At 33.0% G+C, this 10,529-nt stretch overlaps 1 protein-coding gene across 2 annotated transcripts; it reads left to right on the top strand.

The window, feature by feature from the left end:
• LOC112510734 (protein NRT1/ PTR FAMILY 5.10-like) lies at window positions 1–4,123 on the top strand. 2 transcript variants are annotated; one of them, XM_025116054.1, is made up of 3 exons: window positions 1–231; window positions 1,329–1,861; window positions 3,002–4,123. In XM_025116054.1, exons 1-3 carry the CDS (start codon window positions 1–3, stop codon window positions 3,816–3,818), a joined length of 1,581 nt encoding a protein of 526 aa, XP_024971822.1. In that variant the 3' UTR covers window positions 3,819–4,123. The 2 variants fall into 2 exon arrangements, with proteins under 2 accessions (XP_024971822.1, XP_024971823.1); XM_025116055.1 differs by having other exon boundaries at window positions 97–187.
• The last annotated feature ends 6,406 nt before the right edge of the window (window positions 4,124–10,529 follow it).

Genomic DNA, 10,529 nt, shown 5'->3' with positions numbered 1-10,529 from the left:
ATGTTTTACGCAGGTGTTGAGGTGGCGGAGAGGTTTGCGTACTACGGCGTCAGTTCAAATTTGATCACATACTTGACAGGATCCTTGGGGCTGTCGACGGCAACGGCGGCCGAGAACGTGAACGCCTGGACTGGAACGGCGTCGCTTCTTCCACTCGTTGGCGCGTTCATTGCTGATGCTTTTCTCGGTCGATACCTAACAATTATATTTGCTACTCTGCTCTATATCCTGGTTTGCCATTTTGACATCTTAATTTTGAATGATTTTACCTCGTGTCAGGACTTTTTGTGTAACTCGTGATCGTCTCGAAACTCATCGTTTATGATTAACTCGGCTTTGAATCGTAATAGAGAACCGTGTCTCCTTCTCTTACGGTTAGCGGGAACTGTAATTAGATCAAACCAATAGAAATCAATAAGTTAACCTCTCGATTATCGCTGGTTGTTGCTATCACTATCGATTTCACCTCTGTTGGTATCGCCGGCCATGGAAATTGTTGAAATGAGATTGGACTGACCTTTGAGAAAAGTAAATTACAAATAATAGACATGAACGTATCAAGTTTCAAATTCTTGTGCAGGGTGTACATCCACGAATATGCAGGCTAGAAAGATGCCAATTGTTATGACTTAGATCCAGAATACAAAAATTTGATGTTTGTTACGATATTGAACAAAGCAGTAACATAGCCTTATATGTATACAATCAGCATATATAAAACAGCAACGAAATTAGTGAACTCACATGATTATGAAGATATGATCGAAACGAAGAACAGGTGTAGATTGAGGCCTGCTGGAGCAGTGTCCTTAGACAGAAATTCGTCCGGTGAATTGGACGTCTATCTATAGGATACAACAATCCGTTCAAGAAGATCCTTGAACCCGACGAATCGACTATCTCCCTGATGATTTCGATAAGAACTGATGCGCCCAAACCCTAGAAATTTTCTGTATTTTTTTTTTCGTATGTTAAAAACGAGAAATGGAGGAAATATATATTGTGCACCGTAGAGACCTCAACTGTCGGGTAACCGACGATAACCGTCGGACAGAGCCGAGTCCCGGYCGCACACCTCCTGGCACCGAGCCATCTCGTGAACGATATCAAGAGACCCAAGGCCCAAGGCCCTCTTGATATTTAATATGTATGGAACCCAACTAGATGGTTAGGCATTTTGACTCTAGGTATGGCCTTGGTAATATAAGGCACTTGAAATCTTAAGATTGGGTCTATGTGGGACAAGCCAAATACCCAACACCAATTGCTGCTATTCTATCTATTTATCCCCCTAGTTATATGTAATCTGTATTGAATTTTATTGACAGGCTCTTGCATTGTTGGCCCTTTCAACTTTGCTTCCTTCTGATTGTGAAAGTGATGGGGGTGCCTCATCTTGTTCTCCTCAGCTCCAAGTTATCCTGTTCTTCATTTCGCTCTATCTTGTGGCCTTTGCTCAAGGTGGGCACAAGCCTTGTGTTCAGGCATTTGGAGCTGACCAGTTTGATGCAAACGATCCAGATGAATGCAGAGCGAAAAGCTCATTCTTCAATTGGTGGTATTTTGGAATGTGTGTTGGCCCTACAGTTGGGATCTTTGTTCTTAGCTACATTCAAGACAACCTTAGTTGGGGTCTTGGCTTTGGGATCCCTTGCATCATCATGTGTTTTTCCCTGATAATATTCTTGCTTGGAACAACGACTTACCGGTTTGGAGAGAAAATGGAGGATAAAAGTGCTTTCATCAGGATCGGCCAGGTGTTTGTTGAAGCAGCTCGGAATTGGAGAACAACACCTTCAGCAATATCTGCGGAAGCGCAGGCTTATGGAAACTTGCCTCATCAGGGTTCTCAGCAATTCAGGTAAGGGTAAATCACTAAAACAAAAATTGGTTTTATAGGACGTAAAATATGTTTTAAATGTTCTAATAGACAACTTTATAGACTTGAATTTATACGACCAAACAACTGTACAATCCATATAAAGGTTTTACGATAGGATGTTAGGATGTATTTGGATATCCTGACATGCTTTTTAGGATATTTCTTAAATAAAGTGTGCTATTAATATTTTTTATATGACGCTTTTGAGAATTGTCCTGTAAAGTGTGAACACATTTTTTATGTAGGTTATTTGTTCTTAATAGACACTTTTTCAAATGATGTCATATAAAAAAACGAGGAGGACACCTTATTTTAAAAGGGTCCTATAAAACTTGTTAGGACACCCAAAAAAAATTCTATCATCTTTATTGCACTGTTACATCTAGCCCTCTAAAATTAAGTCCTATAAAGTAGTCTGTTAGGACATTTAGACATGTTTGGCGTTCTATAAAACTGATTTTGTTGTAGTTAATAGAACCATGTATTCTGAAATCCACGTAAAATGTAAGTGCTTAAAATAGAGGATTTTCCACATACACTCACTGATCAGTCTATCTAGTGGTCCTACATGCTCTACGGAGACTGCTTCATCGCCAGTCATCTGATGGGATACACACTACAACAAAATTGGCTTTATAAAACGTCTAAAATGTCTAAGCCTTCTATAAAATATTTCATAGGACTTAAGTTTATAATATTAAAATACTTTACAGGACTTGAGTTTATAGGATCAAACCAAAAAGTATCCTATCTAAAAGTGTTGTTATAAGTTTATAGGACGTTTTTAGGCGTTTTAACAAGTACCTTGTGACGTTTTTAAAATAAAGTGTCGTATTAGCTATTTTATACGACATTGTTCGAAAAAGTGTCCTATAAACACAAATGTCCTATAAAAAGATGGCTAAACAGCGTCCTAAAGAGCTTTTTAAAACGCCTAAAAGCGTCCTATAAACCTACTGTAACGCTTTAGATAAGACGATTTATAGTTTGGTTTCCTATAAACTTATGTTCTATAAAGTATTCTATTAGGACGCTTAGACATTCTAGGAGTCCAATAAAGTCAATTTTGTTGTAGTGGTACAGGATATCCTAACATCTTTTTGATATTGGCTCACTCAGATTTCTCAACAAAGCCTTGCTTTCACCTGATGGATCAAGTGAAGATGGAACTATCTGTAGCATCAGTGAGGTAGAAGAAGCGAAGGCAGTTCTTAGACTAGTCCCAATATGGGCGAGCTGTTTAGCTTATGCAACTGTATTTTCTCAAACTTCCACTCTATTTACCAAACAAGGAGCTACCATGAACAGGTCGATTGGATCAAGTTTCGAGATTCCAGCTGCTACACTACAATCTTTCATCGGCCTCTCTATTATCATCCTCATTCCCATCTATGACACCATCTTGGTTCCTCTTACTAGAGCTATTACAAGAAAACCATTTGGCATAACAATGCTTCAGAGAATTGGAACCGGCATCTTCATATCTATCGTCTTAATGGTGGTTTCAGCGCTCGTTGAGACAAAAAGACTCAAAATTGCTTATGAGTATGGGTTAGTAGATGATCCGGCCGCAATGGTCCCAATGAAGATATGGTGGTTATTACCTCAATATCTCTTGGCTGGATCTGCTGAAGTTTTTACAGTCGTGGGTATGCAAGAATTCTTTTATGACCAAGTGCCAAACGAACTCAGGAGCATCGGTCTAGCGCTTTACCTCAGTGCCATGGGGATCGGCAACTTTCTGAGCAGCTTTCTCATCTCAATTGTCGAGAAAACCACAGGTCGAAATGGTGAAGGCGGTTGGATATCGGATAACTTGAATCGAAGCCATGTTGATTATTTTTACTATCTTCTTGCGGGAATTAGTGCGGGGGCTTTTGTGATCTACATCTATGCTGCGAAATCTTATGTATATAATCGAGGAAGAGGCTTGTAACGTTGATGCAATATTCGGTAGAAGCACCCGCCACCAGGTGCAGGCGTTATGAAATTTTAAAGATTCGGTGTGTGGTATATATCCGGTTCAAAGATTTGTTGGAATGGTTGCATCGCTCATTAGGTTTGCGTATCAATCGGCTTGTACCGTGCTTTCACTAATGAGAATAGTTGTAAGTCCACTGGATATTTTGTTGGCTGTTTTCTAAAGCCTCAGGGTTAGTCGAAGTGTGTCAAGCTGACCCGGACGCCTAGGTTAAAAAAATAGTTGTAACTGAGCTTCTCTATGGCTTCTAGAACAGTTGAATCTCTTGGAATACCTAAAGCCTTGGCTTTATCAGAATACTTAAACTCTTTTTTTATTAACCCGGATATCCAACTCGCTATGCGAGCCGACTAATCCCAGAGTGGCCACTTGTTTTGCAGATAGCGCGAAGTCACCGCATTTGAACATCCATGGCCACAAAGGGATTATTATTCCTCTTTGGATTTGAACCTGGGACCTCCCGATACTTTTTACCTTTGGAGCCAAGCTCAAACCAATCAAGCACCACCCTTGTGGTTAATACTCGACTCTTGACAACCAAGTAACTAATTCTGCCTTTGTCTTCTTACACCACAGGTTTATTTATTTTTAAGGAGTTATTTACCAACATAAATTGGTAAGTATTAACCGAGTAAAAGTGCAATCTGAGTCAGCATTATTGCATTAATCACGAGCCCCTCTCTTAGCTCACTTGGTTATCATCTCGGTTGACATCATGGACCAGTAACAGAGGTTTGGTAAGCAACATCTTTGACCAGGTAAGGAAGTAGTATACAACCAGAGCATCTCCAACTGATTTTTCAAAATAAAGATTTGTAGAAGTTTATGTTCCAAGAGATTCTCCAAAATGAAGAATCAAATGTTAAAGTTAACCAAAACGCAGAGTTCTCCAAATTTGGAAAAATTCCATTATCGCCCCTACTTTCTTCATTTTGGACAAGTTTTTGAAAAATCCATTGGCACAAAAATTTCCAAAATCTTCATTTTAAAAAATATGTCGGAGATGTTCTAAGCACCATTGATTACCATGATAAAGAAACATTTTTTATTATATTTCCACCAATAAAAAAATCGTAATCTTAAATATTTATAAAAAATAATATTTTATTAAATTTATAAAATATTTTAATAATATAATTAATGTTATAATATTTAAAATAGAAAAACTCTTAGAAGTTATAATTAAATATAATTTTTTTTTTAAATTTTAATTTTCTTACAATGTTCAACAAAATGGGTCAAGGAAAGTATGGAGTGGGTCAATGCGCTTTGGTAGTTATAAACATAATATAGATTGGGCCTTAGGAATGTTGTTGCGTTCAAAATCAATTTAATCTTTTTTATTTAAAATTGGGTTTTTCATTTAAACATTTAAGTATTTATGTAACCAGTTGAAGACTAATTTTAGATTAAGAAAATACTAACTTTAGATTAGAAAAAATCTATGTCACTAACCAGGTCAGGAAATAATACTGAGTTGGATACCACATCATTCGTTACATCAGCATGTTAACCGGTTAATGCTTCAACCAGTTATCCGGGTACTTAATGTTTAAAACTTTGCATCCTAGGTACCAAAATGGAAGTTCTAAAAGTACGTTAACTCATATAGAAATCAAGTTAAAATATATTACTTTTTCATGCAATTTTTAATTGAATAATAAAAAACAACAATTGCATATGATAGTTAGGGAAGGAAAATACTGCAGAATCTGCCATCTAACTTTGCCTAATTTCCTTTCACATTTCATTCTTTTTAGTTACACTTTGTATCAAGATTATATATATATATATATATAAGATTCTAAGGAGGGAAATGAAAGTTGCTTTATAATGGACTGAATATATTATCTATCAGATACATTTTAAAGTCATTTTATATTAAGAGTTTTACAAATTAAAATAACAAAAATATCGTAAAATGAGACATTAACGTATAAAACTCAATTAAACATGATTATTTTAAGATTCTTTGAAAATCAGAATCGGAACCGTCAAAACAACTAAGAATAAAAGCTTAAAACAATATCCAGTTCAAAATAATTAACTAACGTTAAAACATGCATAATGTGGCCATAGAAATTTTAGGAGGCATGTTTCATATCTCATATTGGAACTCCTTCGAGTATGACTTTTCCATGGTTGTTGATGTTATAGATAGGGATGTAAACAAGTCGAGCCAAGCCGAATAGTAGGTTATTCGAGCTCACCTCAAAAAAAACTATAACAGGCTCGAGCTCATTGTTTTTTATCGAGCCTGATGCTCGTCTATGGGCTCGTACTCACGATCGATTAACTCGTTTATTGGCTCGAGGTTTGATAGTTTTTATATTTTTTATCGTATTATTTATGAACAAATGAGCATGTTTGGTTCAAAAACATATATACTTGAATGGCTCAGTTCAGTTCGACTCGAAAACTTTAATTGAGCTTTTGAACGAGATATGTTGAACATTGACTCTTATGAAGCTCGACTCTTTAAGTTGAACGAATTCTATTTTGTGTTCGAGATCAACTCGAGCTCGAGAATTATTAAGCTTGAGTTTGAGTAGCTTGTTAAAAGCTCGACTCGTTTACACCCTAATTATAGAGACACAAGCTTGGTCATCAAAAGTTGACAAGCCCCAAGCTATATTACGGTTTTAATAAATGAAGCACGTACTGATTCTACCACCGACTTCTAACTTAATGAGAAGAAACTAAAACGTGATTCGAACCGATCATGCATGTTAGGAGCAAATTGCTCCTCACACATATCTACGTCAAGATCAATTATGTGTCCACTTGTCTTGATACTTATTTTCGATTTCGTTGGACGCTATCATCTTTGTTTTAAGTCGTAGCAAAAACACTTTCGTGTTTGACAATAACCAAAATGACTTTATTTATTCCCTTATTGCAAGACATATAATTGTCAACGAAAGTCGTATTATTTTTGTCTTTTGTACATAACTTTTTCCATTTCGTAGAAATAAAGGTCATATAGACAGATTTTTCAGATAATTAGATTTAGATCATATCTTTGCATGTTATTACTGGGTCCGTTTGGTTTTGGGGTTTTTTTTATATTTTGTATTTCTTACATAATCTAAAAATGTTTTGACAAAATAAAATGAAACAGTTATTGTTATACTAGAAGAGCATTCGCACAATACATCAAGACACATCTCGATTTAATGTTTAATTTTATTTTTTGTCTTTGTCGATGTTATAATACGATTTTATGTGTTTTTAAGAAAACAATAATGATTTTATTTTTGAAAAAATATAAATTTGAAAAAAAAATATTAATGTTAATATCAAATCAACTATTGAAAATTTCTCATTTTTTATGTAATTTTTTTAATTTATTTATAATTTAATTTAAGTTTAATAATGAAATAATTTATTTTTGATTTAATAATATAACATTTTATAGAGATAATAGTTAAGTATTCCGTTAGAACTCGATGATTATTCTAATTGTATTTTAAACTTTTTATATTTAAAATAAGATATTTATCTTGTATTTTATTATGTTTATCTGCAGTTAGTTATACGAATTCAAAATAGAGCTTTAATAAGTTGTACTTACACATAATTTACTTGTAATCTTAAATTTTAAGTAATATGCATTAAGAAACAATATTTTATACATAAAAATGATTTTTAAGAGTTTTTGTCAAATGTCTTATACTATAGTATAGATGCAAGTTCAAAGGAGACCATCTTTGGTTTTATGAAAATGCAAAAACACTTCTGAACCTCCAAATTAATTAACCCATAATAGAAATCAGAAAAAAGGAAAGTAAATTAGTGTTTATCAACAATTTTCTGTTGACTCATATTTGTCTTTATCTTCTAAAGATCGTTAGTATCACCGAGGACTTCTTATGCCGATGCCTCCATTGTCGATAATGATATTTTGATCAATCGAAAACATTTATGATACGATTTTGCTATGACAATGATGTGATAAATCGAAAAACCAACGATGATCACATCCACAATCATCGGCTCTGTCTGTTCATTATGTGATTTACAGTTTCTTTTTTCCATTTACCCCTGCATGCTTTTTGCTTATTTAATATTTTACTGCTCTTTCAGTCTTTTTAAATCTGTGACTTAAAACAGTATAATAAACTTACAAATATTCTCGTATTTGCGTAAATCAGTTATCTTCTCGTTTGAACATTTCCTTTGTTTTTATATTATTTATGTAAACATCCATTTCACTAAATTAACATCGTCATACATGATAAAAGAATATCAAGTCGACGTGTTAATTCAACAATGTTGACATTGTTTATACTTTTCCAATCACTTGCACTTAAAAAAACAATAAAATCACTAAACTACAAATTTGGTCCTTATAGTTTGTCAAAAGTTAACATTTTCATCTCTATAATTTTAAAATTACAAGATAATCATTCTAATTTGTAAAAACGTCTGAATTTGATACCTCGTGTTAACGAACGTTAACATTTTCGTTAAATAAAGGTCATTTTCGTTTTTTTATCTATATTTTTTCGTCTTTTTGCTAAATCAAATCGATTTTATGATCTTGGTCCATATGGTTTTGATTGGGTAAAATATAAAAAAGAAATCAATAAAGGAACTAAAATGTCTCTCATTTAACGAATTTTTTATTAGCCACTAAAAAGAGGGACTAAAGAAGTTTTTTGTAAACCATGAGGGTGATTATGTAATTTCAAAACTATAAGGACGAAAAGTGTTACTTTTGACAAACCATAGGTACAAGAATATAAATATTAATAAATTTTAAAACCTATATATTTTGTGGTGATAATTTTTCTAAGTGAAGATTCTTCTTTTGACAATTAATGTTGACGTGTGATTACTTAATTACTTGGATGGAAATTATTTAATGTCATTATTTTTATATTTTATTATTTTTATAATATCAAAACGTATTAAAACTCATGATTATTTTATATAATTAATTTTTTTAAATACAAGTATTTTATGTAACCCGATTTTTCCGGTATTAAAGTTTTTTAAATACAATTGCTTTTATGTATTTACAAGTATAAAAAGCAGACATAAAAATCAGTTCCGATCACAACGGTGATGTATGATTGTTTTGAGCTTGAACTCTAAATATCACAAGTATTTGGAGATCTCAGATTTAAATCCAAGAAGGAATAAAAACTCTCATGTGACCACGGAAGTTCAAATGCTATAACTCCGGCCTACCCGTGAATCCAATGGTCGTTCAATGATGGATCGGCTTACATAGTTGGTTGGATGTCCAGGTTAATAAATAAAAATTGGTTTCATATAAAGAACTCAGATTTTTAAACTAAAAAACACTATATATGTGTATAACCAATTTTAATATGATTATTTATAATAAAAGAGCAAATTGCATGAAAAAGTAACGTACTTTAACTTGATTTTTATTTTAGATAACGTACTTTCAAAACTTTCATTTTGGTACCTAAGATGTAAAGTTTTAAACATTTAAGTACTCGGGTAACTGGTTGAAACATTAACTGGTTACCATGCTAAATTATGTTGGTTAAACGACAACGTTGCGTTTTAAAGTAAAAACAATATAAATTACTAAAAATATATAATTTACATTATTGTCTAAATTTGATTCTTACGATTTTGATGGGGCATAGAAATTGATGTGTCATTGGTTTAACATCACTTTCAACCATTAAGAAATTTAAAGGTCATAAATTATCTCAATTTTCATTTTTAGTTAGCACGATTTCATATCAGATCGATTAAAATTATTACATCTGAGTTTATTATCACATATATATATATATATATATATTAGTTGTGTATCCGAGCAATGCGGCGGGAGCAGTAAATTTTAATGATTTTGAAGTTTCACTGATTTTATTAGAGAAGATTTAACGATGATATAAGTTACACTTGATTTTTACATATTAATACAATTTGAATAAATAAGATTAGGGTTCCAATTACAGTATATCGATGAAAAAATTGTATGACGGTTTAAAATCCAATATATTTAAAATCCAACATATTTAAACGACTCCACAAATGTATTCGATTTACATCAAGAACAAAGAATCAAGAGATCGAGAGCGAGAGTTCTAGTGCAATTGAATGAGAGAACTTTTAATAACTCGTGGTGAATATCAATTTGAATCTCACCTTGGGGGATGAGGAGAAGACATAGAGGTATGAGAGGGTGAAAGCATGAGTGAAAAGTGTCAAAAATATCTTGAAAACATAAAAATAAAAGGTAACAATGTGCATTGGTAACTTGTATTATATGTTATTTTAATTGTATATTAAGAGATTTTAAGATTGAATGCATAAAGTAGTAGTACTTAATGCATTATGAGTTGTTTTTAAGACTTTTAATACTTTGGACATAAATGTATACTACTTTATGCATTAAAAATTGTTTTTAAGACTTTTGATAAATCTGCTTTATAAGGTAGTATATATATATATATATATATATATATACTTGGGATCATGTGAGACCAGCCTGTTTTCGTGAGACCCGTGAGACCAACATTTTACACTTGAAACTTCACAGCAAAATGCTGTGAAGGTGACTTTTTGAAACCTTCACAATGTTTTTACTGTGAAGGTTCGACTTTTTTTAAACATTCACAGTGTTTTTGCTGTGAAGGTTACGTGTAAAAATGTGGTCTCACGGGTCTCACGAAAACA

The sequence above is a fragment of the Cynara cardunculus genome (genome assembly GCF_001531365.2).
Source record: "Cynara cardunculus var. scolymus isolate 2C chromosome LG 4, CcrdV1, whole genome shotgun sequence".
Classification (NCBI taxonomy): domain Eukaryota; kingdom Viridiplantae; phylum Streptophyta; class Magnoliopsida; order Asterales; family Asteraceae; genus Cynara; species Cynara cardunculus.
Note: the sequence above shows the minus strand (reverse complement) of the source record. Positions and strands in the feature narration are given on the sequence as shown.

Excerpts from the sequence above, each read along its gene's own strand:
- LOC112510734 (XM_025116054.1), top strand. The coding sequence starts at position 1 with ATGTTTTACGCAGGTGTTGAGGTGGCGGAGAGGTTTGCGTACTACGGC. Across the intron at positions 232-1,328 it reads CTACTCTGCTCTATATCCTG|GCTCTTGCATTGTTGGCCCT; the intron begins GTTTGCCATTTT and ends TTTTATTGACAG. Across the intron at positions 1,862-3,001 it reads CAGGGTTCTCAGCAATTCAG|ATTTCTCAACAAAGCCTTGC; the intron begins GTAAGGGTAAAT and ends TGGCTCACTCAG.